This window comes from Mytilinidion resinicola (assembly GCF_010093595.1).
Source record: "Mytilinidion resinicola strain CBS 304.34 unplaced genomic scaffold BDZ99scaffold_1, whole genome shotgun sequence".
NCBI lineage: Eukaryota > Fungi > Ascomycota > Dothideomycetes > Mytilinidiales > Mytilinidiaceae > Mytilinidion > Mytilinidion resinicola.
Genome location: NW_022985437.1, coordinates 1,336,883 through 1,359,150, shown reverse-complemented (window position 1 = coordinate 1,359,150; position 22,268 = coordinate 1,336,883). Strand labels below are relative to the sequence as shown.

Below are 22,268 nucleotides of genomic sequence, written 5' to 3'. Positions count from 1 at the left end.
AGGACCAAATGAACTAGACTGTTCTGGGGTCCAAAGTCTCAAGGAAATCCTATGGACGTACTGCGCCCACACATTGCGAATACTGTAATAGAGCTGAGAGATGAACTGAGCTGAGACCTATCCGTGGACCTTTCTACCTTTAACAATCCAGGGAGCTCGGAGCCTTTTCGAACTTGTGCGTACGTGAGTATTCAGACGTCTCGCAACGAATGGCACAACTCTCTGATCGTGCAGAAAGCCTCCGATGGAAAGAGTAATCATGCTTTGGAAGTACGAAATTGCCCCGCGATGATTCCAAATCGACCCCGCAGTCACGTACTACCATAAGGTGCGTCATCATATATGAATTACCAAGCCTTTCGAACCTACAAATAATAGCTAGACGCCTTTGTCTGACCAGCTGTCGTCTTCCCCAGTCTATGAAACGTGCACAGCAAGCTTTTTTCGACGCCCATCTGCTGTTTGCAAGATCTTTTCCGCACGCTCAAAGGAGGTCCAGCACTGTTTCGAAAGCAACCATGCCTCACGCAATAGCAAAGGTCGGAGATACCGTCGTTGCAGACACGGACAGTTATGAGGTGGTGGAAGGCAATATCTACGTGAGTTCGTTTGCGTTGTGGTGCACTCTCACATGACCTTGCTAATGCGATATGGCAGTTTCCGCCCTCGTAAGTCTCCAGAAATGCATCCCGTCACATACTATCATACTGTTGATATGTGAAGCGATTGGCAGTGTAATCATCTGAGACAATGCTGATGCCGCACCATCTAGTTCAATTACCAAGTCCTACTTCACACCTACCGACACCACCACGTTCTGTCCTTGGAAGGGTAATGCATCCTACTATACTATTGCAGTTGATGGGAAAGAACTGAAGGATGCGGCGTGGTATTACCCGGAAGTGAAGGAGAAGGCGAAAAATATCGAGGGATATGTGGCGTTCTGTGAGTAATAATCGGATCGGTCGTGGCCGGCAGCGTGGAGGTCTGGAGCTGACAGAGTATAGACAAAACAAAAGTCGATATTACTTCCGAATGAAAGAGGCGAAGGGTGGACGCTGGCTGTTGCAGTTCTGACGAGAGTGTAAGAGGCCTCGAAGAAACAAGACCGAAGCGTTCTTCACGTCCTGGAAAAGGCGGAGAGATACGAACTGAATGAATTAGTAATAGAAGCTTCTACTCAAGTATGGTTTTATTGCTTTCTCCATCGCGATATCCCTTCCTTAGATAATAGGGGCCGTGAAGCGGCCTGTTCTCGAGTGTGCTGCCGTAGACTTCCGTAAAGCTGCTATTGTGAAGATTTGAACAGGGCATGGGAGTATGCTGCCCAGCACGTTTGTATGTAATCGATATATGATTTGAATCGACTGTTACCTTGAACGTGGCAAACCGCAAGGAGGAGGCAGGATGGACAGAGTGACATCTGGGATGCCACGATGCGTGGATGCTTGCAAGATAATAGCAGCGGCAGAACGCTGGCAGCCGCTTTGCCCACCGCCCAGCGGTTTTATGCACATCCCTGGCCTCCTTAGGCGTACCAGGCTCGGCTGGTGGTCCGCTCACCATCATCGTTGCTCAATTTCCCCTGCGCGTTGCCATCACCGCCGCTCAACAACAACTCCCTCAATCCGCCCTGCACTGCTCGTCTTGCCTTGGCGACGCATTCGACACTCCGGCCGCCAATTCCTCTACCTCCATTTACCCCGGCCCACCAGGTCCATGTCGCCATCATAGCTCCACAGAGCTCGTGATTGAGGCGTAAGGAAGGCTCGCGTCTTCTACGACAACTTGAGACAGTCTGCCCGGCAGCCGTTCTCGAGTCCTCCGAGCTTCGTTCTTCTCCACGCCCTCTGCATCTCCAGAGCTATGGCAGACAGTCGAGACGTCAGCGTCTCGCCTGGTACTCTCAGCCCTCGCCCAGTATCTCCCTTCACCGGCGCAGATGGCGTCAACGCCAGAGGCAAAGACTACACACACGCCCGGTCTGCCCTCATGACTACCCAGACGGGGTCTAATGCGCAAAAGCTACGGTTGGATACAAATGGCAGCACTAAACAGTCAGCACCGCCTAAGGAGCAGACTATATCCACCTCACAACAAGTGGACCCGGAGGGCTTTCCTTTCGATGCACCGAATGGCACCGTTGGTCCGCACCCCATGGAGGAAAATATCCATGGTAGCCGGCAGCAGAACTTGCCCAATGGAACCCACAGCAATGTTCCAGAACAGCCTTCTGCGTTCCCCGAGAAGCCGTCCTCCATTGCACCAATCTCGAGGAAAGATACTGGCGAGCAGGGAACGATGACTCCCCCGGGTCGCCGCAGTGTGCAATTCGCTCGTGCCCTCACTACCGACCCAAACGCTTTCCACTCGAGAGAACAATCGTGGGAGGCCGATGGCGGAGATACAAAAGGGAAAGACAGGCAAACATCTTCACTGATGACAAAACTGAAGGCACTGGCTACACCAATATCTATGCAAAGTTATGGAGGCCATACGAGGACTCAAAGCACCAATGCAATAGGTGCAAGCTCAACGCCAGGCGACGGCTTTGCTTTGTCCCCTCCTTACGAAAGGGACGAACCCAGATATATGGAGGGCGACAGTGAAGCTGACGCTGATGCCGAGGAAAGCGCTGGGGAAGGCCCATCTCGCCCTCCTCGAAGGAGAAGAAAAAGCCGCCGGGCAACTGATGAGGGCACTCAGACTGCACCCACGACCCCCAAGGCTACGAAAGCAGGCCAATTCTTCTTTCGAGATTCGCCTGGCACTACCCCTACGTCGTCTCGACCAAACATCTTCCGCCGCGGTACCATGAGTGACATACCCGAGAACCAAAGGCAAGGCGTCTCGGAGGACGAAGGACGCGACAGACTTGCCAAAGAAAGCACATGGACGAGAGGCCTACACAGCGCACGGGGACTATCGTATGGTGGGATTCGTAGACACCACGATGATAATCAAGACGCAACGGGTGAAAAGAGACCTAGCAATCTGAGGCGACTGACTGGATTCGCTACCAACAATGCGGACGGCACACCGTCACACTGGAGAGCACGCAGTGACCGCACCCAGAGCATGGGCGCGGCAAAATGGTCAAGAGTCATAGCCGGGTTGAGGATACTGGGGCAGAAACACAAGGCTGAGAGGACAGGCGACCATCTCAAATCTGCAGAACTTATGGCCGAGCTCCTCGCAGGAGCACCGGCAGCATTGTTCCTCGCTAGTATGTTTCAAAGAGACGAAGCTGGCCATAAGAGAATTCCTGTCCTTCTGGAGCAACTCAAGTTCAACATTGTGGACATTACCAAAGAAAGTGACACGAAGGGCGGAGAACGACACTTGAACTTTCGAATCAATCTTGAATATGGAAATGGCCTCACCCGTATGAAGTGGTTCGTGAACCGGACGGTGGGAGATTTTTTTAATTTGCACTCAAAATACAAGGCACAGCAAAATATCAGACAATATATTCAGCTGAAGCCGGATGATAAGAAAGGAAAGATTCCCCGATTTCCCAGATCGACTATTCCATATCTGCGAGGAATAAGAGGAATGATGGATATCATGGACGAAGATGAAGACGATGAAGACGATGCAGATATCGATCGCGAAGCCAGCGGCCCAGATGGCAGTGCCAGTGCAACAGATCGACCATCGAAAGCTAAAAGGAGGCAATCTTCGTTTGCACACAACCGGAGAAAGTCTAGCATAAGCAGCCCTCAAGCGTCTGGTATCACCGGCCAGATGGTAGCACGTACTGGTAGTTTTGCTGGAGTTGTGGGCGCAGCTACACTCGATAAAGCAAATTACGCCGAACGAGTGCGCAAGAAGCTGGAAGCTTACCTTCACCAGCTAATCACGTGGCTTATCTTCCGGCCTGGGAGCAACAGACTATGCAAATTCCTGGAGCTGTCGTCACTCGGTGTACGGCTGGCTACCGAGGGGGGCTATCATGGAAAGGAGGGGTTTTTGACCGTCATGTCATCAGGAAAAGGGACCGATCTCCGGAAGAGAATGGTGCCGTCGTCGTTCAAAGCTCGGCATACCACTAAGTGGTTTATGGTCAGGCAGAGCTACATCATATGTGTCGATTCCCCAGAAGAAATGAACGTCCACGATGTCATCTTAGTGGACCCGAACTTCACGATACAAGCAAAAGGCAGACTCCGAGACCAAAAACCAAAAGAGATCGCAAGTCAAGCAAAAGCATCTGCTACTCACCCTAATCATCACCGCCTTCGCCTCCAAAATAGTGAGAGAACGATAAAACTCTTGGCCAAAAGCGAGAAGCTATTGGTGCAGTTTGAAGATTCTATCACCTTCATGCTGCAGAATAACGATTGGGCGAAGCCACATCGTTTTGGCAGCTTTGCACCCGTTCGTCACAAAGTATTCGCACAAGCGCTCGTAGACGGACGCGACTACATGTGGAACGTTTCTCGCGCTATAAGCATGGCTCGCGATGTCATTTACATTCACGACTGGTGGTTGAGCCCCGAGCTGTACATGCGCCGACCGGCTGCGATCAGCCAGAAGTGGAGACTCGACAGACTTTTAAAGCGGAAGGCCCAAGAAGGAGTCAAGATTTTCATTATCATGTATCGAAACATCAATACGGCAATCCCAATCGACTCGGAGCATTCCAAGTTGTCGCTTCTCGGGTTGCATCCCAATGTTTTCGTACAGCGGTCTCCCAACCAGTTTCGGCAGAACACGTTCTTCTGGGCACATCACGAGAAACTTCTGGTCGTCGACCACGCCATAGCGTTCTGTGGCGGCATCGATCTATGTTTCGGCCGATGGGATACCCCTCAGCACGCTGTAGTAGACGACAAGTTGACAGGATTCGAGTTGAGCGATGCTCCGAAGGACGCAGACCACTGCCAACTCTGGCCTGGAAAGGATTACTCGAACCCCCGCGTACAAGACTTTTATGGTCTTGATAAACCATACGAAGAAATGTATGATCGCACCAAAATTCCGCGCATGCCATGGCACGACATATCGATGCAGATGGTCGGGCAGCCAGCCCGAGATCTGACCAGACACTTTGTGCAACGGTGGAACTATATCCTCCGGCAACGTAAAACCTCAAGACCGACACCTACTCTCCTACCTCCTCCAGATTTCGTTCCTGCCGAAATCGAGGCACTGGGGCTCGAGGGAACCTGCGAAGTTCAAGTACTCCGATCTGCCACCTCTTGGTCTATTGGCACGACGGACAAGACCGAGCACAGCATTATGACAGCATACGTTCAAATGATCACCAATTCAGAACATTTCGTGTACATCGAGAATCAGTTCTTCATCAGCAGCTGCGATGTCTTGGGCCAAAAAATGGAAAATACGATTGGCGACGCCCTTGTGAACCGGATAATTCGTGCCCATGAGAACCAGGAGGACTGGAGGGCCTGTCTTGTCATCCCCTTGATGCCGGGCTTCCAGAACACGGTGGATAGCCAGGACGGTAGCAGCGTACGCCTGATCATGACATGCCAATATCGCAGTATTTGCCGAGGCGAGACCTCTATTTTTGGCAAGTTGCGAGAAGCAGGCATCGAGCCCGAGGACTACATCCAGTTTTACGCTCTGAGATCATGGGGTGCTATCGGTCCCACGAAAACACTTGTCACCGAACAACTATACATTCATGCCAAATGCATGATTGTGGATGACAGAATTGCGATCATTGGCTCGGCCAATATCAATGAGCGTTCCATGCTTGGATCAAGAGATTCTGAGATTGCGACAATCGTAACAGACACAGAAATGATACCCTCTCATATGGGTGGGGAATCCTATATGGTTGGCAGATTTGCTCATGAGCTTCGTGTCCGACTCATGCGCGAACACCTGGGAGTCGACGTAGATGAAATATCAAGGGCTGAGTTCAGTGATGAAGAGGCGGATGTAGACTCTGATCGATTCGATTCCTCGTCTCCACCGTCCCCAACAGCCGATCGCGCGACAGAGCAGACCTTAATTGAGTCACGACACCGCGTCCAGGACGAATTGATTGCGAGAGCTGAGAATCTACACAGCTTCAACCATGATACTGATGGGGAACACGAACCCAAGAAGCCCAACATTTTCATGAGAAGGAGAACAACAGCAGACGTTCGTGCCGCCAGTAACCGCGAACAAGAACAGGACTTCAAAGGAAAATCGCCCGTCCCCATGCGCCACATGGATGAGGCTGTCTCTGAAAGCATTCGAGTACGTGATCTAAACCATGCGACCAGCCATGAGGTCCTAGTGTCAGATGCCGCATCAAAGGGCGCAGAACCTGGCGCTTCACCGATAAGATCCTCGAAGCTCGTTCGGGAGCGTAGCAATACAGCAACGACACGTACATCGAGTGTACTAGGCAATGCGTCGCTTCCACCGCCAATGCCTCCGCGAATGAATACAGCCGCGCTCGGCTTGTCACAACTCAGCCAACTGCCTGCTCTCCCTATATCTGACGACACCGACATTGGCGGTCCACCACTCCATCGCGCTGTCAGCTACTCTTCGTCGAATACCGTCAACCCACTCCTCGCAGATATGCGTCGACCTGTTGTCTCAGATGATTGTATGCGAGACCCGCTGAATGACGCCTTCTACCTCGACACCTGGCATGCTGTGGCGGAAAACAATACCAAACTTTTCCGTCAAGTTTTCCGGTGCATGCCAGATAATGAAGTTAAGAACTGGAAGGAATACAAAGAGTACGCGGCATTTGGTGAACGCTTCCAACAGGCTCAAGGTGGCGGTAAGAGCTCGACACGCAAGCAACAAGAGGCTCCTGGGAAGACCGGACCTCCCGGATCGGGTTTCGCAGAAAACTCGAGTCACGCAGGAGAGAAGCTTGCAGAAAAATTATCCATGGAGAACAGAGGCACGAATGCGCCCATGGGCAAAGTTGAGGACTGGGCAGCCGCACAGGAAAAGGACGCTGCTATCCCTGCGGCTCAGCAAGTCAATAGTCCTACGGCGAATTCAGGCGATGAGAAGGTATCATTCATAGCCGAGGACGACAGACCATCAGGCAAGACTTCGCCGTTCCCGCCACCTCCTCCAATTCCAAACACGACGAGTGTAGAAGACTTTGCACCAGATGTAGGAGTCGGCCGCTCGCGGACAGTAACATACAGCGAGCCTAACCAAGCGGCGGACCGCAGCCATCGAAATACCATGAACTCGCAAGGCTCGCAGAAACGCCGAAGGCGCGCAACCACAAAGTCTTCGATGCGGCCTTTCCACGCTACCGACGAAAATGCTTTGTTGGAAAGAGAAGACGCGGAGAATGTATTGAAGTTGGTACAGGGCCATCTCGTGCTGTGGCCATACGAGTGGTTGGTGACCGAGGAGAGGGGTGGTGGTTGGCTTTATACTGTTGATCAGCTCGCGCCGCTGGAGATCTAGTAAGTGATCGTTCACATCTCTAGAAGTATAGTACTAACAGATACGTTAGTTCCTGATCATTTCTCAACGTGAAATATTGACCGGCATGGAAGTTTTGTCTACCTCGTTTCGCATAGCTTTAGCATGGCGGGTGCATTGGGGTACCATTCAAGCATCAGGGAGTTTCGGGAGTCATAACGTTTGGCTCTGCTAGAGGGCTAGTGTATACATAATTCGGAGTGGAATATTAGCATGTCGTCCTGAGGCAGTCTTGTTGCCATGAAATTGGTGAGAGACGAGCAATTCCTCTGATGCTATCGCACGGAAGATCTGCGTGTCGCTCATGTTATACTAGCTGCTCACAAAAACAGTCAGGTACCATCACTTAGTACAGCTCCGCCACAACACGACGCGTCGGCCTTTACGGTTCTTCTCGCGCCAAGACACGAGTCGGCGTCTAACAGCACCATCGCTCCAGTGCATTTCTAAGCTGCTAACCCAACACGGAAATGTCATACGAACCGTCCAATAGGACGTCACCAAACCCATCCCCTTTTCGGACCCGGGTCCACATCAACTCGGTTCTGGAGGCTGATACCCAAGCGAAGGGTATTATAGGCATATCAGAAACGACGGGCGAGGCACCCTTGCGCCGGCCAGGGCAAACACGCTGTATCGACCGTGGCCGGGGGTTCGGTGCGCTATCCCCAACCGGGACGAGAGTACGAGTGGGCCAATTGCAGAGCCGAAAGTACGTCGCGCTAGGCCCTGTTAGGGAATTAACGAAGTGGACGAGGAGAGGATGAAGTCAGGGAAGACTGGGAGCCAAGAGATAGTACTGGATGGGTGGTTATTTTTGGACCTATATAAGAGTTTGAGGGGGTGCTGTCTGCTGGTTTTCGGTGTCTTGCTTTTGCTACCGACTGTCGTTTTCTAGAGGTCGAAAGTCCTGACATACTGTCTTCACTTCAACGCAGACGCGGACGCTTTTAAGGAGACTACCTTTGTTCATATCGGATCGATTCTACTCATTGTTGGCTTCAGTCTCTTCACATACGATATCCACCCAACGAAGCATCGCGGTTTGAACCACGACACCTCTCAACCCGCTTCGCTCCCCCTCAACACCTCCCGAGCACTACATCACGCACTTAAGACTCTCTCGCCACCTCCTAAACACACCCTTACCGACTCCTCAGCCTCTTCGCATCACAGATCCTTCGGGAGCTTTACATCACGCGCTTGAAACTCTCTCGCCACCTCCTAAACACCCAAATACACACCCTTGCCAGCTCCTCGATCTCTTCGCGTCACAGATCCCTCAAAAGCTCTACACCACGCACTGAAGACTCTCGCTACGTGCCAAACACACACCCTCACCACCATCTCAACCTCGTCGCGTCACAGAACCTCCAAAATGGCACCCACGGCCCTCCTCCACTCCCTCGCCGACGCCGTCTCCAACACCGCCGCCCAGCACCTCCACAAACGCGACAACATGGGCTACGCCATCCCGCCCTCCCTCATCGTGCTGATCTGCATGCTCGGCGCCGGCATCTGTGTATGCCTGGGCTTCGCGGTCCACAGCCAGTTCTTCGGCACGTCGAGCAACGAACTAAAGTCAATGTCCCCGGAGCAGATGGACTACATGCGCGAGGTCCGGGAGCGGAACATGGCGGCGCTGCAGGGCACGATAGGGCGGAGGGGCATGAAGAGGCCGATTGTGAGTAATATGAGTTGAGCGGGAGGAAGGGAGGTCTAGAGGAGGGATGATGGGGATAGGTGTTGGACTGAATGGCGAGGAGGTCGCGTGATTATACGACAGCGATGGGTTCCGGCGTTTGAGTTTACGGTTTTTGAGAGCTTTCTTTTGTAGATGGTAGTGAGAGAATGTGCCACGGCGAGTGAGGGCGATAAAGGATACACATGGGCTCTGTTCAAGGCGGATAATGGGATGCAGATGCAACACTTGCTGGCATTGTTGCCTTTGGACTAGACGTATCTGAAATATAATGCAAGAGAGTGACGAACATGGATCATTCCAATGTGAAAGAAGGTTGATAATTATGAACAAGAAAAGAGGAAATGATGGGGGCCTAGTACCCACACATCCCAAAGCCTGTCAGTGAACTCTCGGGGAACAGCACGCGTGGCAGCCCTCCGTTCATCCGGATGTTTACTTCACCGTCCGAATTGGCGGTTGACTTGTCACAAGTGAACACCTCAACTACTGTTTCCCCACTTTCAAAACCCATCCCCTCGGTTGTGAGGGAGTAACTGCCACCGGATTCGCCCTGGTTCGTCAGAATAGTGCGTACAATGTCGTTCCGCATCATGATGGTATCAGTCGTATAATTGGTGACCCAATTCTTGTATGTTAAGTAAGACGACGATTGACTTTGGGCGAAGTTCCGCATCTGGTTGAGGTACGCGATATGCCCGTACAGGGGCGTAGAAGTGTTGTACCTATTTATATTGGTCAGTTTTTCCTGATCGAGTTCCGAGTCGTAAAATATCTCGAGAAAGAAACGAGGTCGGAAAATCCGCGCAGCTTACCCAGTTGGCCAGATGGCCTCTCGGCATCCAGGGTCATCAGCTCCAGCCAGATGCTGTTCCTGCCCTTGGTAGATGATTGGAATCCCATCACTCAGGATTGTGAAAGCGATGGCATTCTTGACGAGACTCATGTCGTCCGTAGACCAAGGGAATCTTGGGTTATCGTGGTTCTCGATGAATGTTCCAAGCAAAGTGTTGTCCTTTGAGCCTGTGCTTCCACCGTTTTTGCTGAGCTCAAGGTTGTATGTCAGATCAGACATGTCGGATTGTTGTTGGAATGTGCGATTGATGGCAAAGTACAATGGGTAGTCGAGTATACTATCCATGTAATCTTGGTATGCGTAAGCGTAGGTTGCTCTTCCGTCTGCGACCTCACCCATGCAAAAGACACCGGCAGCAGCGCAGAATCCTGGGAAGAAGCCCTTGTTCACGCTTTTGGCAGAGTCCATGCGGAGACCATCTATACTGTAGTTGCTGACCAGTGACTTGATCCAATCTTGCATACCAGTTGCAACTGTTGAGTCTTCGGTCTTGAGGTCGGGCATCTCTGTGTTACAGTCACCTAGCCAGCAGACTTCTGTTTCAGTCTGGTTGTCGTAGTTGAGCAGCGGGCAGTAGGAATGGTAACACGAAGCATCGCTGAAGGGATGGAGTTGCGAATAGTCGACCGTGTCGGGACATCCCGGCCACCCCATATGATTGGGAACTACATCGACCATGAGATACATGCCTCTAGATTTGAGGTCAGACGCAAGGGATTTGAGATCATCAGCTGTCCCGAAGTGATCATTGAGGCGATATAGATCCGTTTGATAATATCCGTGGTATCCACCAGGAACTTGTAATGTGACCGGAGATATCCAGATCTGGATTCAATATCAGTACAACTGCCCAAGCGCTACAACAAATCCTTTTGTCACTCACAGCAGTGAATCCCATTCCTTGGATGTAATCTAGCCTGCTTTGGATCCCCTTCCATGTTCCCCCGCAGTACTCATTTTTCGTCACATCACATGCATCAGCTGAATATGCATTTGTGAGAGAGAATCTGCCCGAATGTTAGTTGTCCGTGGTGTTGTAGCGGCGTACAGCCAACGCTCTTGGCCAAGAACGAACCTATCGGTAAAGACTTGGTAGATCGCCTTTCCTCTCCAATCAGCTGCTGTAGCTGCCAAACCGACGCTCAAAAAGAAGGCTAACGATAAAAGTCGGCACAACTTCATCATTCGCAAGTGTTAGAAATAAGGCCTCACTGACCAGCAGAAAGAATGAGACCTAACGATTCAAGAAAAGGTGTCGCCAAAAGAAGGTAAGAAGGGAATAGTTAACGAAAGTAGTCTTCAATGTGAGAGGTTGAAGTCATCCTATGGCCGTTGAGTTACATTCATTGAGTGTGATTGCTTGGCCGCGCAACGGATAAGCCTAGCCACGGTATCAAACAAGCTAGGCATTAGTACCCTCATAGGCTTAGACACAACAGGGGGACCTTCGAAACGGGGACGTTTTGGCGATGATTCAAATTGGAATACGCTATGAAACATATTGCTGTGGTCGACTCTAGGAACCCTCAATGTGTCGACCAATCTCCAAACATGTACAGTACGTGAGTGTCTGATACCTATCGAGAATCTCGAGTCCCGCGTGTTCAGTCCGTGATGGCACTGTCGTGCGTCGAGGTTCAGCTCCACGAAAATGTCCGATGTACTGTAATTTAGAGGCTGCAGGCCCTGAATCCTTCTCGAATGGAAGAAACATGCGACAGCGGCAAAGGAAGCATCGACGGTCAGGAAGGGGTCCGCAACACCAAGAGCCGTGCGGGAACCCTCTAATTTCGGCCTCCACCTCGGCCCGTTTGCAGGTCACAAGACTAGGACGTCACCTCACCGTTCTTCTTCCTTTGCACCCTCTCGAGCCTGCAAGATTCCCCATAAATACAGCTTTCTATTTGCTAGTCACTCAACCTCATCATGCCAGACGAAAGGTTTCAAAGCACCAATGCCTACACGGACCATCACCAAAATCCCGAATCTGGGCCTTCTATAAACCTCGACAGAGCTAGACAAATCTCATTCGCGCAGTCCACGGCTACTACAATACCTCCCATCTGGATATTGCTACTGTTACCGCTTCTCCCAATCATCCCGGTGCTTTTAATTATCCAGCTAGCCACAGCTGGTTCTGGCGAGGGAGGGATCAGTAAATGTACGTTCGTCGGTCTCTTCGCAACATATCTCTTGCACATCTGCTTTCGAAAGGCCTCTATACAATGCTTCTTTCAAGAGATTGTCTTTCGCGTATTTACTTGAGAAACTGTGCATCATGGCACGTGACTCACTCATGTCGCTATCATCATCTGAAGTACAAACAAGCTGACCAAATGGCAGTCCTTGTCGGATTTGAGCTGGGGTTGTTAGCGGTCGGGGTGATAGCATTTTTGGCAATACGGCGACTGCGACGAACGGACCTGCCGATGGTAGAGCTAAATACTATGGAGCAAGAAAACGACCGATCATTAAGATCATTGCGACGCGGGAATGAAGCTGTGCGTATGCAACTAGCCAGGAGGGCAGATTCATAACATGCACTGAGAAGGAAGTACTGCTTATCACGCTGGTTTAACGCATAGCAAATCCTATTCTGATGAAAATGTTTTTCTCGTCGGACTACTATACGGGCGCCCCCCTCCCCCCCCCCCCCCCTTCCGTTGGAGCATTGCTTAGAGTCCACAAAACTTCCAACGCTTCCCAAAACTCCTGATCAAACCTTCTGCTCCACCGCCTCGATGTCGGTACGCACACCGACAACCTTGTCTGAATTCCTCCCGGGAATAGGAACGTTCACATTCCTCGTGAGAAGCTGATTGACATTCGGTGCCCAGATCGTGATAATCATCGAGACTACGCTCAACGATATCGTAGTCAAGAAGACAGTGCCATACGCCGCAGCGCTAGCCTCTTGATACGCTCGAGCGCCAGCTCGTGCGATAGCCGGCGTAGCGCCAGATATCGATCTGAAATTGGCACTGGGGTCTACGCTAACGGCCAGGATGAAAGCAGGAATGGATGAGGCTGGTAGTCCGGCCTTAAGGAGCGCTGGAGGTACTCCTTTGGGTATGTTTCATGTCATTCGGTTAGACAGAACGGTCGTAAAGATACTAATAGGCGGTTAGATTGTGATTGAGTAATGTAATAACTCGTTGAGACTACTCACGGGCCACCAATGACCGAGAAGAGTTGACGAGTCGCCCCGCCGGTTCCTACTGCTGTCCTAATCTCACGCTGATAATCGATACTAATAGTTGAGACAGTAGAATTGATCATCTCGCACCACCCGATGAAGTACGACGCTAGGAAGATTATGATCGTGGATCGTACAACAGAGTCGGGGTTACTGGTCGCCACGCCTTCAATTAAATATCAGCGTTGTTCTACCATAGCCCAAGTGCGGGCAAAGATTCTCCGATGAACTCTCTAATGGCCAGACGCAATCGAATTCAAGGACAACTTACATGCTAACAGAACGCCAACAATAGGGAATAGGATTCGTAATTGGACATTGGTGTATTTCTTGAACAAGGGGCTGGTGAACTCTCCGAGGACGATTGCTGCACCTGGAACGCTGGCGAGGAACCCATTGCGGACCCAGCCATGACCTGGTGCATACAACACTGAAACCATAGCAGGCCACAAGATTGCGTTAGCGTAGTGCAGCGCAGAGCCTGTCCCCCAGAGAAGCGTGGTGGCGACCCATCCGCGGTTCCTGTACAGACTTAGTGGAACCAGAGGCTCTTTCAGATCTGCGTAAGCCTCATACACGAAGAAAGCAACCAAAAGGAAGAACCCAATGACGATAGTCGAGATGACATGCGCAGACTTCCACGGATGCAAAACTCCTCCCCAGGAAAGGCCCATGAGGAGTAGCAGAAGTGCGGATATTGCAAGCACCATACCGATATAATCGAAGTTCTTGACGAATTCCCACTTCCGAGCAGTATCGTGTTTCATTGCGAACGAAGGCGGATGGTAGAAAACGTAGAAGAGGATAGTCGACAATTTATTAAGTGCAATAAGTATGTAGAAGATTCCTCTCCAGCCCGCTTTAGTGTTGAATATGAAGGCGTAGCTCACTGCCGGGCCTACTGCAGAGACAGGAATGATGAAGATGAACACGACTGCAATCGCTGCAAAGCGGTATCTAATGGGCACAAGCTCGCCAACGACGACTTCAATTCTATCAGTCCGGCAATCAAAGCTAGGGCATTCGGCGCGGTTGCGCACACGACGATGGCACTTGCTGAGATGAACCACCATCGCTGACCGAAGATAATCCGTTACTCGGCCCACGATAAGGAGACCGATGGAGGTTATGAGGAGGTAGCAGAGTGCGACCCAGGTCAGACCGCTGTCGGGCCCAATGTCTTGGTTGATTTGAGGAAGCACAGGAGCGATGAGAGAGAAGCCTCCCTGACCGCAAGCCATTGCTACACCTATTACTAGAATTGCACCCACAAATCGGAAGCTTGTCAAGTAGCCATGTGGCATTTCCTCCGCCGCCACCGTGAAGTCGCGGCCCTTCACATCAGCGGGGTTGAAGGCGTGGCGTTCAGGGCTACTCTCCTCGATATGGAAGACATCTTCATTTAGGACTTTCTCTGTTAACATAATACAAGGACCAGGAAGCAAGGACGAAAAGAAGTTGTCCCATGTAGAGAATTTCAGTAATTGAGAGACATATTAGTCCCATATATAGGACGACGATCGCAACGTACCCGCAGCTCCAAGGCCTTGGATTTGTTTTTCTGCGATCGAGATCGTTCGCTGAGAATATGCAAACAGCGAAGTCACCACACGGTTAGAAGCGAAGATTATATGTAGCCAAGGTGCTAGCGTTGCTGTAGACGGGGTACCATGGATCCACTTTCTCGCACTGGAGATCGTTTGCGGGGTAGAATCTGGGGTAATAACATGAGGATCTGTGTATGTGATATCTGATAGCTGTGCTTGGGTCACCAGTAGCGAGTAACTGATCGTCAGGTGACCCTTGGGCCCTCCTCGGTTCGACACTCCGCGAGCCTCGAAATAAGCCTCAGCCTAAGGTAAGTTCATCGTGGCGCTTTCACGCATTGTTAGCATCAAGGCCCCGCAAATTAACTGCAGAGTAATCAACGTGTGGCCAATTCAGCCAAATTGTTGGAGCTTACCTATTGATCACGGCATCGAAGCTCGTAGAAACCCGAGGTTACTCCTAGCACGTACAATGCCTCATAGAACTTCGTACACTGATTCACCACTGCATGAGGAACTTCATAGTATTTTCAGCATTCCAAAAGAGAGAGAAGTTCGGTATTTTGGACAACTAGTAAACTCGAGGGGCTACCGCAGACAGCGTCAGTAGGGCGTACGTAGATTGGAACTGTGTCCGCTGGCCCCGGTCTGTCTTAGTAAGTTAAAAGTCCCCAGACAGTGGCAGGAAAGTGTACGGGTATCTATGGCGAGGCACTGTAGTTGCACTTTACATACCAGTCGCTCGAGATAATTGCAAGGATCAAAGAGAATGTATGGGATCAACTGATCTTAGTTCAGACCAGGTGCCGGTTAGAAAACACTAATCGACTTCATAAAGCTCGGTGACTGATGCTCGAGCAACCCCTCCTGGTGCCTCTTCGGTTGAACGAAAGTGAACTATCTGTCAAAGACTCCATCATCTCAAGCGTCTATACTAACTACCCATCAGGGAATCCAATCCCTTCGTGATGGTTGTGGTATTCGAGACGGACGGGGAACCTTTAAGCGGGTTGGGCGAGGTAAGCGAGATGGTTTACGAGACGGATGGACAGGATGGAACTGACTGGATTGGTTCTCCTTAAAGACATTAGGCTGAGTCTCTACTTGAGTAGAGCATGGAATACTGTTTCGGAGACTTCGGATCGTTGTCGACGGCGATGGCGTTCGGAATTGTGTCGCCAAACGGTCCCACGTTCGGGTGGGCGTAGACAGATTCGACGCGCTATGTCTGGTAGGCGTAGATAGGCCCGACACCCTATGCTCGTTAAGTCGACATTGCATTTCAGCTAATCTTTTCTCTTCAGCGATACACTCTGAAAGCACCAGGCCCTTCATTCCCTTCCAGATTGGATCTCCCGGGGACGGTTGTCTGTCCGCGAGGCGTTGTCTTTCAAACCTGCGTTTCTCCTTGAGTAGAAGTTCTTCTTCAACGTTCTGCCGTCTTCTGATCTCCCGTTCGACAAGTTCCAGTTTCCTCGGACTCGTCCCGTGTATTTGAACTGGAGTCCACGATCTTGCTGGTGACTGGTTCGCAATCATCTTCTCCAAAAGCCTTCCTCTGTCGCGGTTCTCCATCTTCGATCCCATGCTCATTACCGAGTCCTTTCTGAACGCCGCCATTGATATTGAGTAGCTTGAGTCATCGGAAGAACGACGTATGTTTTCGCTTTGTCTGTAGTCACAGAGGCTAGCGACTGAGGATTGTGGTGAAATGGTAGGAGGCGGAGTGAATGGGAGAGGTGGCAGATGGGAAACCGGCCCCGGGCAGCTTTCTTTGGGGGTCTGAAGGGGGATTCTCGGCAACGTGGATGGAAGCAGAGTGGGTGTTTGGTTTGATTGTCCATACCCTTGTTGAGACCCATTGCGAAAGGTGCGTTCTTCGTTGGGCTCCTTGGATGTCATGGTGCATCTCACTGACTGACTGAACGCTATGAAGATCTGCTTTCCAAACCCGCTGTGCCGACAAGATGCGGTGCGATGTTAGAAAGTACGAGGAGAAAATGAATGGGCAGCGATGAGAGTGTTCCCCATAGCGGTGTTTAAGTGCTGTGATGATAACAATGCCCTCCTAAGACATCAAGACTGAAAGAAAGCGAAGCCCTTAAGCCATTGTGAATGATTTTGTTCGCTTTATTGATATTGTCGCAGTCGTGGCACGGCGTATTAACCAAAGAGTAGGAGGGTGAGTAAATCGGAATATGACGTGTGGGAGGTGAAAAGTAAGGTTGGAGGTTCAAATAAGGTCCGGATGAGTTGGCATCCAAAGTTACCCGGCGAATCAGATCGCAGGAATCTCTCAACGACCTCGCACGTGAGAATCGGCGCAACCAGTGAAGGGTGTAGAAAAAACTTGCTACCGTCGTAATTGTGAGAGCATTGACCTTTACATTCGCTCTTAGTTCGGATTACGTTACTGGTACACGTCTAGGATAGGACGAGCATCTAATAGGCAAGAGACCAAATGTGCCGCGAGACAAAAGTAGAGCAACTTACTACGCTATCTAAAGACTCTTACTTCTTTATCACTCTGAAGCAGCCACATTTGAGATGATGCAAGCCGCTATACCTAGCGGTCAGGGCGAGTAGTTGTTCCGATTATTCTCCAAAGTCCGAGAACAAATCCCGATACCCATTCATACGCCAAAAAGTCCGATTCCCAAACTCCGTACCGACCTTAGACCACGACTATAAACCCCTTCTCATCTCCGATTCCTAACATTGAACGGACTCTCCTCCGCCGCCTTATACCCATCGAGGGACGCCAAGCTTGTCAGATACAGCGCCACGAATCTAACCAGCATATCCACAACCCCCGGTCCGCCAAAGCTCCCCAAGCTCTGGCCCCACGATTGCGCAACAGGTCGGCTCGGTGCACCCGCGCCTCCGAGCGTATATCCCTTAGACTGGAACACGGCTGCGGTCTTCCCAGGACCCTTCGCGGCATCGGCGGCGGCTTTGCGAACGGCGGCTGTGAGGGCGGGAGGGTTGGCGCCACGGACGGTGTCGACGACGGTGCCGGATTTGAAGATTAGGAAAGTGGGCATGCTATAATAATGTTGTTGTTAGTATATGTTCGTGAAAAGGGAAATTGATAATAGCTCGTTGTCGAGGTTGCGGCGAACGCGGAGGAGACAGCCAGAGATACGTACGCCGAAACCGAGTGCTTCTGAGCAATATCCTGCTGCGCATCGACGTCTACCTTGCAGAAGGCTACACGTCCTGGCTTTGCTTCTGCTGTCGCGAGCTGCTCGAAGACGGGCGCGATGGCTTTGCAGGGACCACACCAGTCGGCATGGAAATCGACGATCAGGTATGAATTTGAGGAGAGGAGAGTGTTAAAGTGCGCAGAAGAATTGACGACAGTGATCTTCGACATGTTTGCTGGTAGGTGTGGGGTTGCTAGGAGATCTCGTGCGGATTAATGCGGAGGTGGTTTTGACCACATTGCGTAGAGGTGAGAGCTTTGAGTACGCGAGTCGGCTGATCATCACGTGCCAGTTTATCTTGAGTCATGAAGTCAACACCACTCTTGATTGATAACGACTTACATTGAATGTTGACACTCTTCTCCGAATTCAGATATCAAAGCAGTGGGAAATAGTTGTGCCCAGACTTAGGGCCGAGTACTATATTCCTTGATACAACATCTTACTACAACTTCACACTTTCTACAGCGCATACTCTTCAAAACCGCAATCATGACCTCAACATCTTCAGTCATCGCCGGCCTCCCAAAAGCCGAGCTCCACCTGCACATCGAAGGCACCCTCGAGCCCGCCCTCGTCCGGCAACTAGCATCCCGAAACAAAATCCCCATCCCCGCTGCCATATCCTCCCTAACATCCACCTCTTCCGGCTACACCTTCAACGACCTCACCTCGTTCCTAGCCGTCTACTATCCAAACATGGCCGTCCTGCTCACCTCGACCGATTTCTCCGACATGGCCTACGCCTACCTAACCAAAGCCCACTCCCAAAACGTCGTCCACGCGGAAATCTTCTTCGACCCGCAGGCGCACACGTCACGGGGCGTGCCCTTCTCCACCGTGCTCGCCGGCCTGCGCCAAGCAATCATCAAAGCAGAGCGAGAACTGGGCATGAGCGCGAGCCTGATCATGTGTTTCCTCCGCGACATGTCGCCCGAGTTCGCCATGGCGACGCTCACCGAGGCGCTGCCGTACAAAGACTACATCGTCGGCGTCGGCCTCGACTCCGACGAGCGCCAGAACCCGCCGGCCAAGTTCGCGGCTGTGTTTGCAAGAGCGCGGCAGGAAGGGTGGTTGGTGACGTGCCACTGCGATATCGATCAGCAGGATAGTATTGAGCACATACGTCAGGTGTTGACGGAGATCCAGGTTGACCGGATCGATCACGGGACGAATATTATTGAGGATCCTAGTCTTGTGCAGTTGGTGAAGGAGAGGGGGATTGGGTTGACGTGTTGTCCGGTTAGTAATTCGGTTGTTACGGAGGATTTTAAGGGGAAAGAGATATTGCAGTTGTTGCGGACTGGTGTAAAGGTTACTGTGAATTCGGATGATCCCGCGTATTTTAGGGGCTACATGAATGAGAATCTGACGAAGATGGCGGAGGAGACGGATATTACGAGAGAGGAGATCGTGCAGTTGCAGCGGAATGCTTTCGAGGTGGCTTGGATCTCTGAGAGGAAAAGGGAGGGGTTCTTGAAACTGTTAGAGAGTCATGCAAAGTAGAACTGTACTTCGTTGATTGGCACTTGTGTTACTCTCTGAGACGAGTACCGTAGGTGAGCCCGTTTGTCGACTAAGACATGCATAGATGAAGCATGTTCCATGCTTTACCCGGCCAGTCGGAAAGAAAAATCCAATACGCCAACTTCGCTGCACGCCGCAAACCTTTTGCAATATCCTAACCCCATATACCCATAATCGCTCGTAGCCCAATACACTGTCATATACACGTTCCCGAAAACCGCGCGAACTCCCTGTAGAGCAGGTGACACATCACCGCCTTTTCATCTCATACACGTTCTTCTTCCACCTATCCTTCCCGTCCCCACTTTCCCGTCTCATTTGCACCTCCGTCTTAAACTCCCGCTCCACCACGATCGTATTCGGTGGTGGGGAACCCACCGCCCCCTCCTCATCCACAGACTTCTCCCGCTCCTGCGTCTCAACCTTGTTCCAGAACGTTGCCGGTTTCGCCTGCGATATCCCTTCGCGCGAGAGCCCGAGCCCGTCTGTTGTGAGCTCTTCTTGCGACGTTGATGCCGGCAACGGGAGCCAGCGGTTTGGGGATTCGTCGCCAAGTACGGGGCGTCCGTTGAGGGAGAGGGATGGCGCCGTGAAGCGCAAAGGATCGGAGCCGGAGTGTTCGGTGGACGCGGTTTTGAAGGAGGCTTTATCCTTTCGTATATTGCGGAGCATGTGGTATATGATTGGGAGATTGTTGCATAAAATACCACCCAGCGGTTCGTAGACGCTGTATGCACCTAGGGGAACAGCTGCCCATGTGAAATCAGGGTCGCCGTGGTTTAGAACGACTCGCAATCTGAGGCAGGAGACAACGCAGGTGCTGCGGGTTGGTCAGTCAGTTTAGGTTGTTCTAACATGTCAAAGGCACGCATGACCATAAGAGACGAAAATGAGAAAGCAGAGGACGTACGCAAGACCGATGGAGAATATGAAGCAGAGTGCTATCTTTTTGTTCCGGGGAAGCTGTAGCCGCAGGATGACTGGAATCGGCAGCAAGAAGACCCAGATGTCGGTGATTAGGTTCGAGATGTTGGTAAAATACGTGAAGGTATCTATGAAAGCGTGTTAGTTTCAAGCAATGATCAGCTTTAGAGGTTGCAAGGCCGCACCTATGTTTAAGCATTTCCCCTTCACTCTGTCATCCCAGTACGCCCTGATCGGAATGCAGAAGACCGCCCAAGCGACGGTTATGCCGATACCCCAACATAGCACGAAAGCGGCCGTCCCAAGGACCACACGCCGGAAAACGGGTTGCACAAAGATTCTATAGTAGAAAGCTAGGATGGCTAATTTTACAGTAGCTAGAGCAATACTTTCAATCGATCAGCTTAGCTCAGTCATTAGAGACAGTGTGTACCGACTCGTAAAAGTGACTTAAGACATAGTCTCCCTTGCGGAACGTCATCAAGTCGTACGCTGACACAGCGGTTACATGGCGACCCTGAAGAATGGGTATGTAAGTACATATTCGGTGTATAGGGCATGTGGGAAGTGCTTACCATGCCATGAGGAGGTCCATATCCGAGCCCCGAAGAACACTCACCCACCAGGCATATCTGCTCAGGTCAATACCATTTCAGATGTCTTATACACCGTAATATGTGTTTTTGGATCTCATTTCTTGTCAGGAATGGCAAAGAGTACGTACTGTCGCGAAGATGATCAGATAATCATCTAGAGTAATGCCGTTTCTTCCAGCCTTCTTGGCCCATAACCTCAAGGCAGTAGTGATGATTGAAACTGGAATGGGTACTGAATAGGCCCAATTTATCGCAGTGGCGCGACTGTCGTTCTTGTGCAGCTCCAGCCACGCGAGCTTCTCAGGCGTGAAAGGGCTAGCCATGCGCGCCAAGCTACACAGGAAGCGGCGATGGCATCAACGAGCCGGTAAGGCTGTACAAATAAGACAAAGTCAATTTGAAAGGAGCGACGGAGCAGCGGGGGCGTCTATTGGTAAACGTCAAATGACGGCCGGGTGACAAACATTTCGAATAACGTGTGAGAAGCCCGGAGGTTTGCAAACGGCGCGTATTGGTGCAGCAGCAGGGCGTATTTGACTACACTTATTACGGAGAAGGAGGGGAATTCGCCATGGAGAGTCAAGACGGGAACCATGGTCGGGGTTCTACAGACAGACCTTGCTTTGCTTGGACCCCCATGCGACGCAGTCGCGTTTAAACAGAGCTCGGAATCGAACGATCTCTAAAAGTGCCAGCATTTCCTCTGCCGGGCCGGGTGAAGCAAAAGGCGGCGGCAGCGATTGGACGAGAACGATGGCTCGCAAGGGTGGCGCCGCAGACTCCCTGAAGCACGCGCGGATACGACGGGTAGGATTATTAGAGCGTCCAGGATAGACGACGAGGACCCGGGGCGAGCTGCCTGTTTTCGATGGCGAGCCTGATCAGGAGGATGCCGTTGCATTGCATCTGCTGCATGAATTGGCTGCATGTGAGGAGCCGGGTCCGGCTCCTTCGGGACGTCTATGTTTCCTGTTCATGGCAAGTCTGGAGCTGCGTACAGCGGAGCTGCTGCTATATAGCGGCCTCCAAGCCATCTCGAAGGCTTCAGTGCACGGTGGCGAACTCGATTCTGTTTACCGCATCCATCCGTTGATCAGCGGGACTTCCTCGCAGCGGCCTGGCGGCTGTCAGATTTGCGAGGAAGGAGGGGTGCAAATCATGCGTGATACTGCTCGCCGATTGCGGGGCGGCCGGTGCTCACCGGAGGGAGGCCAAAGCGGAAGCAGCACGCCATCCCCCCGGTCCAACGTCTGCTAGCCTCCAATCTCCACCATGTTTTAATATGT

General features: G+C 51.5%; 9 protein-coding genes across 9 annotated transcripts; 5 read left to right on the top strand and 4 right to left on the bottom strand.

The window, feature by feature from the left end:
- Positions 1–333: 333 nt before the first annotated feature.
- Positions 334–1,139, top strand: BDZ99DRAFT_457010 (DUF427-domain-containing protein). Its single transcript, XM_033718591.1, has 4 exons — positions 334–599; positions 658–668; positions 773–945; positions 1,008–1,139. Exons 1-4 carry the CDS (start codon positions 519–521, stop codon positions 1,037–1,039), a joined length of 297 nt encoding a protein of 98 aa, XP_033584220.1. The 5' UTR covers positions 334–518; the 3' UTR covers positions 1,040–1,139.
- Positions 1,140–2,492: 1,353 nt separating this feature from the next.
- BDZ99DRAFT_11979 (phospholipase D) lies at positions 2,493–7,674 on the top strand. The gene is made up of 2 exons (XM_033712510.1): positions 2,493–7,409; positions 7,460–7,674. The coding sequence occupies exons 1-2, from the start codon at positions 2,593–2,595 to the stop codon at positions 7,464–7,466; spliced, it is 4,824 nt and encodes a 1,607-aa protein (XP_033584219.1). The 5' UTR covers positions 2,493–2,592; the 3' UTR covers positions 7,467–7,674.
- Positions 7,675–8,503: 829 nt separating this feature from the next.
- BDZ99DRAFT_431209 (uncharacterized protein) lies at positions 8,504–9,423 on the top strand. Its single transcript, XM_033717280.1, has one exon. The coding sequence runs from the start codon at positions 8,807–8,809 to the stop codon at positions 9,128–9,130; it is 324 nt and encodes a 107-aa protein (XP_033584218.1). The 5' UTR covers positions 8,504–8,806; the 3' UTR covers positions 9,131–9,423.
- Positions 9,424–9,485: 62 nt separating this feature from the next.
- Positions 9,486–11,168, bottom strand: BDZ99DRAFT_373931 (alpha-amylase; the record flags this gene model as incomplete). Its single annotated transcript, XM_033714896.1, has 4 exons — positions 9,486–9,855; positions 9,946–10,811; positions 10,870–10,993; positions 11,062–11,168. 4 exons carry the CDS (start codon positions 11,166–11,168, stop codon positions 9,486–9,488), a joined length of 1,467 nt encoding a protein of 488 aa, XP_033584217.1.
- Positions 11,169–11,847: 679 nt separating this feature from the next.
- Positions 11,848–12,635, top strand: BDZ99DRAFT_11958 (uncharacterized protein). The gene is made up of 2 exons (XM_033712508.1): positions 11,848–12,147; positions 12,330–12,635. Exons 1-2 carry the CDS (start codon positions 11,913–11,915, stop codon positions 12,521–12,523), a joined length of 429 nt encoding a protein of 142 aa, XP_033584216.1. The 5' UTR covers positions 11,848–11,912; the 3' UTR covers positions 12,524–12,635.
- A 67-nt stretch (positions 12,636–12,702) lies between these two features.
- On the bottom strand, positions 12,703–14,606 carry BDZ99DRAFT_484187 (TRI12-domain-containing protein; the record flags this gene model as incomplete). The annotated part of the gene is made up of 3 exons (XM_033722626.1): positions 12,703–13,049; positions 13,163–13,348; positions 13,454–14,606. The coding sequence occupies 3 exons, from the start codon at positions 14,604–14,606 to the stop codon at positions 12,703–12,705; spliced, it is 1,686 nt and encodes a 561-aa protein (XP_033584215.1).
- A 2,409-nt stretch (positions 14,607–17,015) lies between these two features.
- Positions 17,016–18,190, bottom strand: BDZ99DRAFT_493105 (thioredoxin-domain-containing protein). Its single transcript, XM_033723205.1, has 2 exons — positions 17,879–18,190; positions 17,016–17,774 (listed from the first exon to the last, which is right to left on the bottom strand). Exons 1-2 carry the CDS (start codon positions 18,103–18,105, stop codon positions 17,429–17,431), a joined length of 573 nt encoding a protein of 190 aa, XP_033584214.1. The 5' UTR covers positions 18,106–18,190; the 3' UTR covers positions 17,016–17,428.
- An 89-nt stretch (positions 18,191–18,279) lies between these two features.
- Positions 18,280–19,799, top strand: BDZ99DRAFT_457000 (adenosine deaminase). The gene has a single exon (XM_033718590.1). It carries the CDS (start codon positions 18,428–18,430, stop codon positions 19,439–19,441), a length of 1,014 nt encoding a protein of 337 aa, XP_033584213.1. The 5' UTR covers positions 18,280–18,427; the 3' UTR covers positions 19,442–19,799.
- On the bottom strand, positions 19,577–21,429 carry BDZ99DRAFT_11779 (uncharacterized protein). Its single transcript, XM_033712490.1, has 6 exons — positions 21,111–21,429; positions 20,962–21,018; positions 20,824–20,903; positions 20,572–20,774; positions 20,373–20,514; positions 19,577–20,282 (listed from the first exon to the last, which is right to left on the bottom strand). Exons 1-6 carry the CDS (start codon positions 21,303–21,305, stop codon positions 19,712–19,714), a joined length of 1,248 nt encoding a protein of 415 aa, XP_033584212.1. The 5' UTR covers positions 21,306–21,429; the 3' UTR covers positions 19,577–19,711.
- Positions 21,430–22,268: the final 839 nt, after the last annotated feature.